Source organism: Nycticebus coucang, chromosome 1, assembly GCF_027406575.1.
Source record: "Nycticebus coucang isolate mNycCou1 chromosome 1, mNycCou1.pri, whole genome shotgun sequence".
Lineage (NCBI taxonomy): Eukaryota > Metazoa > Chordata > Mammalia > Primates > Lorisidae > Nycticebus > Nycticebus coucang.
In genome coordinates this window covers 89,548,559-89,561,489 of record NC_069780.1, presented here as the reverse complement: position 1 = coordinate 89,561,489, position 12,931 = coordinate 89,548,559, and the positions used below count along the sequence as shown (strand labels likewise).

General features: G+C 35.3%; 1 protein-coding gene across 4 annotated transcripts in view; it reads left to right on the top strand.

Moving 5' to 3' along the window:
• FSTL5 (follistatin like 5) overlaps positions 1 to 12,931 on the top strand; it is a 778,095-nt gene that overhangs the window by 47,798 nt on the left and 717,366 nt on the right. For all 4 annotated transcript variants that reach the window (XM_053583841.1, XM_053583826.1, XM_053583835.1 and 1 more), the window contains exon 2: positions 5,459 to 5,600. In XM_053583841.1, the coding sequence (XP_053439816.1) occupies positions 5,475 to 5,600 (126 nt within the window). In that variant the 5' untranslated portion in view covers positions 5,459 to 5,474. The remainder of the gene's footprint in view (positions 1 to 5,458; positions 5,601 to 12,931) is intronic.

The window sequence follows — 12,931 nt, the reverse complement described above, 5'->3', positions numbered from 1 at the left end:
GGGGGCTTTTCCACTGAAAGCTTTATTTTGATTCAAGTGTTAAGAAAAGCTCTTTATGGCTGCGCCTGTGGCTCAGTGAGTAGGGCTCCGGCCCTATATGCCGAGGGTGGTGGGTTCAAACCCAGCTCCAGCCAAACTGCAACAAAAAAATAGCCGGGCGTTGTGGCGGGCGCCTGTAGTCCCAGCTGCTCGGGAGGCTGAGGCAAGAGAATCGCATAAGCCCAAGAGTTAGAGGTTGCTGTGAGCCGTGTGACGCCACGGCACTCTACCGAGGGCGGTACAGTGAGACTCTGTCTCTACAAAAAACAAAACAAAACAAAAAAACTCTTTATAATAACTGCAATTTAATTTCTAGACTGATTTCACAGTGAAGTTAAATGAACATTTTTGGTTATAGGAAGATTATTAAGAATTATTTAATATATTGGGCAGTGCCTGTGGCTTAGTGAGTAGGGCGCCGGCCCCATATGCCGAGGGTGGCAGGTTCAAACCCAGCCCCGGTCAAACTGCAACAAAAAAAAATAGCCGGGCGTTGTGGTGGGCGCCTGTCGTCCCAGATGCTTGGGAGGCTGAGGCAAGAGAATCGCGTAAGCCCAAGAGTAGAGGTTGCTGTGAGCCGTGTGACGCCACGGCACTCTACCCGAGGGTGGTACAGTGAGACTCTGTCTCTACAAAAAAAAAAAAAGAATTATTTAATATATACCTAGAATTTCAAATTAATTAGTTATCAACATTAATTGATTCATTTTTTTATTTATCCAAAAATATTTTATGTGATTTTACTATTTGCCTAGTACTGCTTTCAGTCACAACAGATAGTTAAAAAATTTCTGTTTTTATGGAGTAACCTTTGCAGTTGAGTGCAGAGAACACACATATTAGCCAAGAAACATCCTATATAGCCTGCCAGGTAATAATAAGTGTTGTGGCTTCCAGTCGGTTCATTCCAATGAAGTGTTTCAGGTATTTTGCCCCAAAATTCTTATTTTCTTCTATCTCTTAGAAGCCTGTAACCTTCTATTTAAAATATCCCTAACTGGGGCTTAGTCTTTGGATGTCCTTTCTCTAACCATATTGTGCTATCTGATAACTAGATTAAATGATTTATAAACATTAAGGACCCCAAACATATATCTCTAGCCCATATCTCTTTGCTAATCTGTATGTTACAATTCCTGTTTAATATCAGTATTTAGACTATTAAAAGGCGTATAAAAAAATAAATCGTAATTTGCTATCTCATACTTGTTATTCCCCCTATCTCCTCAAACTTGATAAATTCCTCCTCAGAGAGAAAAGTCTGGAATAGGTGCTAGACTATGTAGGTTCATAAACTACTGTTACAGACGGGGTCCAAGCGGAGTAATTGGTTTTGCTTAGGTCACATGATGAGACGCAAGAGAGTTTAGAAATTGCTTGTCTCTGTTTCGTAGATTTCTGGTATACCAGAAAGGAAAAACGCACCAGCGATCATTTAGGCCTCTTTTTTGGCAACGGAACAGAGCAAGGAGATGTCTTGCCAAGTTGAGTCATCACCAGTTTAGAGGACTTTTTTTTAATCCATGTAAGGGTGGTAACCTTTCTAAAATCCATACCCACACTGCAAGGTGAAATCACATCAGGCAGACATGCAAAATTTACAGTAGAAAGCAGCAAAACCTGTGTTTCATTGTCAAAGAAGGTCTCATGAAGAACGGATTAAAGCTACTAACTCTGAAAAGGCTGAAAGTAATTTTCCAGGATGGAATGAGATGTTTTCCAGAATGAAGTTAGAGGCAGTTGAGGGAACTCCAGGTAAAGCCCTGAGGATAATTGACTTCTCTGCAACATTTCATGGTTGAACATTTTGCTTCATCTTGACACTCTTTTCATTAATAAGCATGATGGAACTATTTCCTTTTTCTTCTCAAATACTGAATTTTGTTCTTAAAAGAAAACATTTAACAGTTTTTGTTTATCCAAGGGATTAGAAATGAGATTCTGGAGAATATGTTGACAATTTAAAATCCTTTACATTTAAATCTACTAAACAATGTAACCACTGTACATTCTACCCCATAGGCAGCAGATCATGTTAGGCCACATGGGGATGAGAAAACTGGCTTAATTCAGACAAAAAAATATTATTTTATCAAGAAGAACAATCCCTATTCACCCCTTTTTCCATTTTTAAAATTTGACATTTTAAAATCTAATGTTAGGCAAATACTTTTTAGATAAATATGCGTTTTATATTCTTTAACTTAATAATGAGGCTGTTTCTGATAATTCCATATAGATGCGAGGTTACAAGGTAAAGTCACAGGATCATTATTGCACCATCTGTTCCAGCTGGTTTGTTTTGGGCACGTGCTTTTCAGTGTTCTTAGTGAGCTGTCAACAAACTGCCAATTAATAATGAAAACCTAACAGGTTGTCAGAGGTTACCACACTGAGAGAGTGAGATCGGGTACATGATGGGATCAATTTGTGCTGCTTTGCAAACAATTTCCAGCACATCTTCTGTGGATGAGCAAACTTTTAAACATGTAATAATGACATCTTTGGATTCTGTAACTTAAAAGAAAGGAAAAGATGATAATTACTTTCTGAGTACACATCAAGAAGAGCCATATTTTTGTTTAGCTTGCTGATGGGCAACTATATAATTGGATTCAGTTATTTTTCTTAGTAATATTTCAATGAAGAAAAAATCAGAACTTAGCTATTCTTTCACACACACATCCAAATAAACACAGAAGGTAGTTAGTCTTTGTTCTTTGTCCTTTTAGCTGTTAACTCTGCACAGCTGAGTTCCATGTCTATCTGTAATGGAAATCAGAGTTCTTCTGAGGAAAGAAAAAGTTATCTGGCTTTTAATGTTAGTTCCAGCCAGACACTGTGGCTCATGCCTGTGATCCCAGTACTTGGGAGGCCATGGTGGGTGGATTGCCTAAGCTGACAAGTTCCAGACCGGTCTGAGTAAGAGAGAGACCACTGTGCCTAAAAAAAATAGCTGGGGATTGTGGTGGTTGCCTGTAGTCTCAGCTACTTGGGAGGCTGAAGCAAAAACATCACTTGAACCCTAGAGTCTGAGGTTCCTGTGAGGTATGACTTCACAGCACTCTACCTAGGGTGACCAAGTGAGACTGTCTCAAAAAAAAAAAAAAAGTTCTGGTTAACTTGATCTGTGATACCAAGTAAATCCCTCCATTTGTATGATAACTTTTTGAGGTAAAGCATGTATTTTTACTTTTTATTACTTTATATCCTTAAGAGATTTTCAACTCAAAAATCATAGGACTGTCAATACAAAGAACGATTAATTACTCTTAATAGCATAAGAGATGTAGATAAAAATGGCACAAGTACGTTGCTTATACTGCCCTGAAGATTTGCACACTGGCTTGTTTTTATTGACTTTATTGAAATCTAAGGCAGATATTTCTAGCTTGCTGTCTTCTGGTGAAGAAAATATTTCAGGAGAATGTTGATTGAATTATTAATTTGTGGAAGTTTACTCATAGAAAACTTACAATATTTTTGATAATCTAATTAATTGTCAATCTACTCAATATTTTATAATGGATGAAAGATGTATAGGAATGTGGTGTATAGCTCTGTTGTGTGTGCATGTATACATGAACGAAGGTTAATGTGACTAAAGAAGATATGTAGACACACACACACAGATACACACACACGGAGCCCCAACTCTGTGGGAACTTGTATGATAGGCCATTTATTTTGTTTCTGATCTTAAGGGTAGGTGAGAATCAGCTAAAGTTGCTCATAAGCACAGGAACGTGATCACTCAGACTTCTGTGTAGAGGATGCAATTTAGATGCATGTGCATAAATGTGGAAGGCTAGAAAGGATGCGATTAGGACAATTTCATTGGGAAGTGGTGCTTAACCTAGAGAGATAACGGTACATGTGAAGAATAAGTCAAGTTTTAGAGACATCTTTAGAATGTAGGTCTAACAGTGTACTTATGGGTTTCGTATGAAGGCTAAGGGAGAAGAAGATGTCAAAGATGATCCTTTGTTACTGGCTTGGAAAATGGATTAAGGAAAATATAAAAAAGCATGACATTATGTAGGTGTATATATGCTACAAAGAGTTGTTTTGGAAACTTGAAGGTAGAGCTGTTAAATAGGCCAACTACATGCATGTGGTGATTGGATGAGAAGCAGTACTTATAATTAAAACCATCTTAACAAGGTTAGGATAGCCCAGGCTGAGTGAGTGAACTAGGGAGCTGAGTAACTAGCAATGAGATTTGACAAACAGCAATTTTTAATGCAAAACAAAGGGGTAGGATGACCCTACAAAAGGACTGAGAAGGAGTTTCCACAAACACTGCGGAAAGAAAAGAGAGAAGTTTCATAAATCCCAGGTAGAGGGACCATTTCATTGGTGCGGGAGTGGAAGAATGGCCAGCAGCAGACGTATTGTGAGAACAGCTTTAGGCATGTTTAGTGGTAATAGACCAGTGGTTTTATTTTACTAAGAGTTCATTATTTTGGTGACAGGAATGCTCCTGGTTATTTACCAGAGTTAAAAACTGCTTTGATGGCATAATGAAATTAGAAGCAAAAGTATACAAGGGAAAGAAAAAAAAAATGCCTAGAATGATACCTGATTCTTTCAGAAAACTGGGAAAGTACCAAAGAGAAATTATCTTAAAATATAGGCTGTTTCATAATGTCTATAGATGGAAGAAAATAATTGAGAGAGGAGTTTAAAATATAGTAAAGAGTGGGACTTAATCAATTGGTTAAATTGCTCAAGAACTCAGATATATAGATTGACTTATACAGGACTGTTGTCACAGCAGGGAAGGGGGTGTGTTGGTGACAGTGGAAAAGGAGAAGATAGTTGGATTCTATGATATCTCTCAAAACAAACAGCAGCACACATAAAATTTTTAGTTTAAAGCACTTGTAAAGCAATTTTCTAGAAAATGTCCTTTTAAATACTGGGTAAAAGTACTAATAACTCAATGTAATTTATATTTATAACTTATAATCAACATATTTATTAAATAATAAATAGAAGATTATCTTATTAACTTCCTGCAACCTTTTCCAGTGGGTTATAACTATAGGTTTGCTGAGATTTATTCAAGAAAAGTTCAAGATTCAACAATATTTTGGTAATGGTATTCTGTAGAAATAGTTAGAAAATTAGCCATAGTTTTCTTTTTTTTCTTTTCTTGAACTTAATACATTTATTAGCCCTTGTATGTTTTCTTATTTCATGGTTTATAAGGAAGCCTAAACTTGAAAAATCGGTATTTGTTATAACCAAAGGGATAATCTGTAGTTGGAGAAGTTTACTTTTTATGTCAGTTGGCAACTGGCTGCAGATTTTGATTATATCAATGAGATTTACATGTAATATTGAATATGTCTTGATACATTTCTGCAATATCCAATGCATTTTCTTTGATTATTTTCAATTTTAATTTTGACAGGTGAAAAGCAATAAGGATGCTTAAGTGTTGGCCAACTGTTTTGGTTCTTGGATTCATGTTTCTGAAGTCAGAAGGAAGGCCAACTAAAGAAGCAGGATATGGCCTTAAATCCTATCAGCCCCTAATAAGATTGAGACATAAGGTACAGTCAACATTCTGAATTTTCTCATACTAAGCTATTAGTTTTTGGGTAAATTATTCATTTAGGAGCACATATTTCAGAATACACTAGTAGTTTACATATTATAAAAAGGAATTTTCATTTTAAAATTCATTTTGAAACATGAACTAGCAATAAATTTGGAAATTAGTATTTGGGAAACTACTTCTCAGTAATGAATAGATATGGAGCATTTAAAATATATTACTAAAGTTTCTATTCAATAATAGTAATATAAAAATAAGTAAATATATTAAGACTAAATCAACAAGGTAACTTCTGAAATTTCTATATTAATTTTAAGATTGAATATTTTAAACTAAAAAGCAAAGAGTTATGGTCTGGAATTTACCATAAAGGTATACAAAAGGATGGTTAAAACTATCTTCAGATATATACATTAGCAAAGGATTCATTTTCATAGAAATTATTAGAAATTTTAATTTCATCAAAAATCATAATTTTGGATTGTACAGTGTTGGGTAAATACTTTACTTACTGTGTTAAATATTTTCAAGTATAAAATAAATAGGTAGGTGTCCTATAAATCATACAATTAAATATTTACTAAATATATTAAGTAAATAATATATTAATACTTAATATATTTATTAAATATATTAAGCTAATGGTTTTATTTTACTAAGAGTCCATGATACTGAGAATACTATACTCAAGTCAACTTCTTAACAAATTAAATAAAAGTTTACAAAACATTTTTGGTTTGCATATAAATTAGAAAAAATGATATGTAAATTAGAGGAGAAAACTCTCTCTATATAAAATTTTGTATCTACTTGCCTTTAGAAAAGACTTTTGAAATAAACAAATATTGATTTTTTTCCCTTTTAGTCAATACATGTGTTTACACTGTATATTTTTGCTGAAATTCTTTCATAAATATCAAATACTTTGACAAAATGCTAGCTAATGTTTACTGAGATTTTATGTGTCCAATGGTAAGCTGAGCTCTTTAGTGTATTATTTAATCTATGAAAAAAATTTATGAAAATGTGTCTATTTTTATTTTATAGACAAAAATGTAAGCCTTAGAAGGGTTAAGGGATTTTCTAAATGCACACATTTATTAAATATATTAATTGGCCTGGGGTAACATGTAGGATAGGTTTAATAGCCAACAAGAAAAGAAAGTAACATGTGAAGATACATGTTAGTGTCAAAAATCAGTGTAAAAATTCAGTCACACATGTAAGTAAGTTTTTAAACTGTCTGGCTGGGGGATATGCAGGTGGAGAACTGGCTTTTTTCTGCTGTCTTTTGACTGTCAATTCTGTCCCTTACCTCACGGACTAATAATCAGCTTTATCTCCATTCATTGTTTAGAGAGAGTAACTCCTTTATGAATGCTCTCAGAACACATTACTAATTCAATCATTCGGCTCACGCTGTTACATACCCAGTGAATATTTATTTATTCTGTGCAGTTTTTCTGCCTAAGTTCTGTGTCCTGAAGTGAGGAATGGTGCCTTGAGCATTGTTTGATTCCTGGTTTTAAGAACATAAGAGACACTATTTAGTTGCATCAATGACAAAAATAATGACAGGAATGACAGGTAGAATATAAGATTATGCTTTTCTGATTGTTCTTTTGCTAAATATCATACGAGGGTTTTTATGCTGGAGTATGCACACTTATAAACAAATTTATTTTGAATTACATTTGGATGCTAAAGAAAAATATTTATTACTGTGAGATTAATAAAGCTTTAAAGAAAATAAAGAACACAATTAATTAAACCTGATTGAAAACTACTAGTACTCACTAAAGACCATCTACGTCACTTCCCAAACTGTTCCATTTCTGTGTGTCTTTACCTCTAAATAATTAAAAAATAATACATATTTGATGGTATTTAAAAGCATATAGGAACAGAATTGCCATGGCAATACCTAATTTTCATACAGCATTGGACAGAGGTGAGATTAAGCGATAAAAGGTACTTTGGTGAATGTGTGTGCGCACGTGTGTGTGTGTGTATGTGTGTGAGAGAGAGAGAGAGAAAGAGAGAAAGTGGATATTTGACAGGACTAAAGCAAGACCCTATGTTGTGTGAGTCCCTGCATAAACTCCACCAGATGCTTTCCACTCATAATCCAACCCTCTCCCAGACCTTGGGAACTAGCTTCCCTTCTCCCTTTCTCATGAAAATATTATTGTAACATTCATTTTGTTTGTATCAGTTACTATTAGGATCCCAGATATTTCTGGTCACCCTTTCCCACTGATTCTAGTGAGGCCCTCTGAAACCACAACCAAAAATGGAATAGTCAGGAATATTTCCTATTTCTTCCTTCAATTTCTTTTCATCCACAGAACTCATCACTGTTTGTCAAGACATATATTTCACTTGTTTGTTACTTTGTGGGTTTTTCCTTTCATTAGGATGTGAACTACTTTCTACCCTGCATCAGCGCCTTAGAACAGTGTTTGGCATATGGTAAACAATAAAGAATATGTGGGATGAAGGATTCCATCAGATGATAGAATAGGCTGAAAATAAGATGATGTACATATATGCATCTTATACTACATGTATGTTTGCATTTATATAATTACAAATAAAATAATATTTCCTTTCCTGTTATTCATCAAAATAAAATCAACAGAGTCATACTTCAAATTGTGAAAATAAATTATTTTATCAGCATTATATAAATTAATTTCCCTTTATTTATTTTAATACTAATATATACTTTAAATTAAAAAATACAAATATTTTTATTTATGTAAGATGGAAATAAAATGCATGAGAAGATTTTTCCTTTTGGATTAAGTTTATTCACGAGAAAAGTATGAAATAAATCTAAGACACAGTCGGTAACTCAGGTATGATTAGTCATTTTGTGCATTTTCTCCAGAAAGTTTGAGGTACGTTGATTCTGAACAAATGTTTGTATAGAACTCATTTTTACAAAATATTTCTGTGCCAACTGTACGCTTAGTCCATTATTGGGATGAAAAGGTGAAATTGACACCCATTTGGCAGATTACATTGACATATTGTGGATATAAAAAATATGCATACGTATTTATATCATTTCCAACTATAGGTATACATACATGTGATAGAAAATTTTGCATGTATCCTGAGGCAAAAATGAATAACACATACATTTATCATCCTAATTAAAGAAATCTTAATTATAGTCCACAGAGATGTGTCTGGGGGAGATGATCACGCGTTTTACTCAATGTATTCATCCAACAAACATTTCTAGAACACCCTATATAGGAATTCTTTAGCACTCTAGAATTGGAAAATGAAATTACCAAATCTAAATTTCAGAAGTATTTATTTTTATTATGATTTTAATTTAAACATTGCATGCTTACATCATGCTAGAGGCTTTCATATACGGTAATTGGTATAATTTACTCACATAATAATCCTGGAAGACAGGGAATATTATTCTTTTTTTATTGAAATAAATTATTAAAACTCAAAAAGGTAAAGCAACTTTACCCAAGGACAAAAAAGGACAACAGACAGAATCAATGAGGTCAGGGAGAGGCAGGTAAACACAAAGGTAGAGCAGGGATGGCGGAAACCACACAAACAAACAAACAAACAAAGATGATGATAGTAAAGCAATACCGTGTGACCTCAAGGAGAAGTAGCTAATGCTTTTCCAGATTGCTCCTCTTTGCTCATCCTAAACACTACCACAGTACCCCCATATCCATTTCTAAAATGATTTTCTCGTAATGGTTTTTATAGCTCTGACTTATGCCAGCCTCCCAATGTAGACTCAGTAGGAAGTGACATTTAGCACCCTCAGCAGAAAGTGACACTTAGCACCCTACCTGCAGCCCTATTTCAAGGAATCTGCGTGTTGAACACACCATAGCACACATAACTGTTGTTAGCTATGAGCATTTGCGAGACAGTTCCCTGAAGCACCCCAAATTTTGAGGCATCTTTATAACACTGTAATCAGAGCACCCATCCAGAGCCAGACTTAACAATGTCCCCTGTCATTTACACTAGTAGACAGTGCTGTCAGCTTTATTCTATACATTAGGTCATGTAATTATACGAATACTCCAATGAAGTTCTTGCTATTTTATAGATGAAGAATCTGGAATTCACAAATGTTTAATCATTTTTAAAGTCACATAGCTAGAAAATTAGCTAGTAGGATTGAGAAATACAGTCTAAATAACTTCATGTAGGTTACAGAAAGGGTACTTTATATAGTAATGTGTCCTGGGTGCCATGGATTTCCTGTTCTCCCCACATTCTGGTCACATGGAGAAAGATAGGGCTCCATGTCTCCGTCCCTTTGTGGTTGGATGACTTCATGTGTCTGGTTGTGGCCGGCGAGTTAGAAGCAAAATACTGTGGAATGTGTTTGGGCTCAATGTTAAATCACAATCATAAAATCTTCTAGAACTCTCTTTTTCCTCCATCATGGAAGACAACATCTGTTCAAGGTGGTGGCTGCTTAATCATCCAAAGTGTCTAAATGTCTATGATGTATAAAAAGCCCTAGAGATTAGAGCTCGTGATAGAACAAGAAAGGAAGTAAAAACTTTGTTCTTCTAAATCATTGAGGTCTGGGAGTTGTTTATTATCTTATTATCACCCTAAGAAGCCTGTTAATTATTCTCAGCTGTCTAAGGCTAACTTCTCTCCTTTTGTATTAGTTATACATAGTTATAGTCAGAAGGTAAATACCTGATTAGCTCAATTCCCCAGAGCAGTATTATTCAGCCTTTTTTATCTCACACTTGAACCTATAGTTAAACTTACGTGGCACACTTAAATTACATTGATTAAAAAAAAAAAAGGTGGGGGGGGCAGAGAACATACTTACCGTGCTTTGAAGTTCTTTCAAAAATAATTTAAATAATGATCTTTAAAATTTTTTGTGGCACACCTAAGATCCTCTCCCGGCACACTGGTTGAAATTGACTGCCCTAGACTATCGTCACCTGTTAAGACAGAACTAGAACCTAAAGCCACATCACCTAACCACTAACTAAAAGCTTATTCTTTTTCTGTAACTTCTTGCCCACCTGTTTCATATCTATTCTTGACCTTTTCCTGATAACATTTTTCCAGTATTTCTTTCTTCACATTGCTTCTTGCTTGGTTGCAATTTCCCATCACAATTTCATCTCCCATTTATTCATGTACTAATAGGTCAGCGTATTCACATGCGCCCTAATTGGTCGCCTATAAAGCCTCTTAGAGTCCGTACATGTCTTACAGCTCTTTTTCTTATCTGCAGCACTGATCATACTTACACTGTTTGCCAAAGAAGAAAATCAAAGTCCAGCTTGAGGGAAGATCTTACGAGGACAGAAGGAGTGTTCTTTGAGTATACCTATGGGGACCACTTAAAACCCTTAAGAAGCTTTTATCCCTACCTGACCAGAGAATCTATGCCCTGCACCATAGTGAAGAGCTAACCCTGTAAAATCTAAATTGACTTATGGTTTCTTTACTTCCTAAATCAAAGGTTCATCTCTGAGGATAGTTTCTGTGCTAATGGGGCAAAGAGCAGGAATAATTTAATAATTACTAAGAGTGTTAACATTCACTGTAGTATAGTATGATTAAAAAAAGTTATTTGTGGGGATTTTTATTTTTAACTTTTGTATTGAAAGGGTGATAGATGTGGATAGGTGAAGAGTAGCAGGGGAGAACTCTAGGGAAAGAAACAGACATTAAAGAAAACAGAAAAATGGTGACTGCTTGCAGGCTGTGAACCTTCAGGCAAACCCAGGAGCATTATTTCCTGACTAAGAAAAAGCAGTGCTATTCCTACTGAAATATCTGATTGCTTGCAGCAAATTTCAGGAGAAAGCCCTTTAAAATGTTAATGTATTTTTCAGAGGTCAGGAAGCAATTTGGGACACTCTCTGAGAGCAAAAATGTCAGGAGTGAGGGGAGTTCAAAGGGTATGGTTTTAAAAAATTAATTAAATGGTAAGGAATATATCAATTAACATGGATACTTACTACATGCATATATCTCTCATAAGGTCTGTATATTCTTGATATTTTTTTTCTAATCAAAGAAATTGGGTTTGAAAATTAGAATGTGTTTAATTTTTTTTGACTGATGAAAACCCAGTATTAACTGACACCGTCCTATTCCCATTTTTGTGATTATGCAAGAACTATTGAAGAATAATTTAAAAATTGGAGTCCTAGGTTAATAAGATTAAAGTGCATATAATATTTCCATATTCTTCATAAAAGGGAAGAATGAATCAAAAAAATCTCATGAGTTGTAACAGAAATGTTTTCTTAGTCACTTAAGAGGCCGAAGCAAAAAAATCAAAACACAAAAATTTCAGTTATACAAGAAGAATAACTTTAAGGCCCTCATGTATAGTCAAGAAAAGTTGGTGACAACACTCCATTGCCTACGAGAAATTGATAAGGGAATAGATTGTCAGTGTTCCCACCACACAAGCACATAAAAAGAAATAAAATGATGTATGTGTGAGGTGATAGATAAATGGATATGTTAATTGTTTTTTCTTTTGGGGTATTGCTTAAAGGAAGGATATGGATGTGGGGGTTGAGGTCATAGGCAGAAGAGAGGTATCCCACACAGAGGAATTTCCTGGGTGTTCTCACTGAGAGAATGGAGGGATTGGAGGAGGGGGTTGGAGAGGAGGAGGAGGGGCTGTGGAAGGGCAGAGGGAAGAGCTGAATGCCAGGTTAGGAATAGACAATGGAAATTCTGATGGGTCAGGGGAAGCCAGTGTTAGATGTGCCAGGAAATTCTGAGGGTTCTCAAGATGAACACAGGGAAGGGATGTTTCAGAGGAGGAGAAATGCCTGGATGTAGGGAATCTCTGACCATTTCCTCAATTTTTGACAGTAATTATTGGGATCAGTGAGAATTGAGAGCTCAAACGTGCCATATTCAGGCCAATGCAAGCCACTGTCAAGTTGTACGTAGGCCAAGCAGTATTACAGAAAAAAATAAGACGTTTTGGTTTGAGGTCAGGATAGAGCTTGAGAGGCTTGAGGTGAGTTAGAGGATAGCTTAGAAATAAAGAAGCAGAAATCTGTGACTCAGTAGTATCCACATCTTAAACTGGAGGTAGAAAATAAATGAGATTAAAGCTAAGACATAAAGAGAACTTTCAAGGGGAGAAGGAGGAATGAAATGACCGAGACTTCCGCCGGAGAGGACTTGACCCCTGCATACAGCTATTAGCCGAAAATAAAGGGAACTTTCAAAAAAGAAAAGGAGGGACAAACAACCGATACTGCAGCCAGAGAGGACTGGCCTCTGCGAGTGTCTGTCAGCCAAAACTTGATCCAG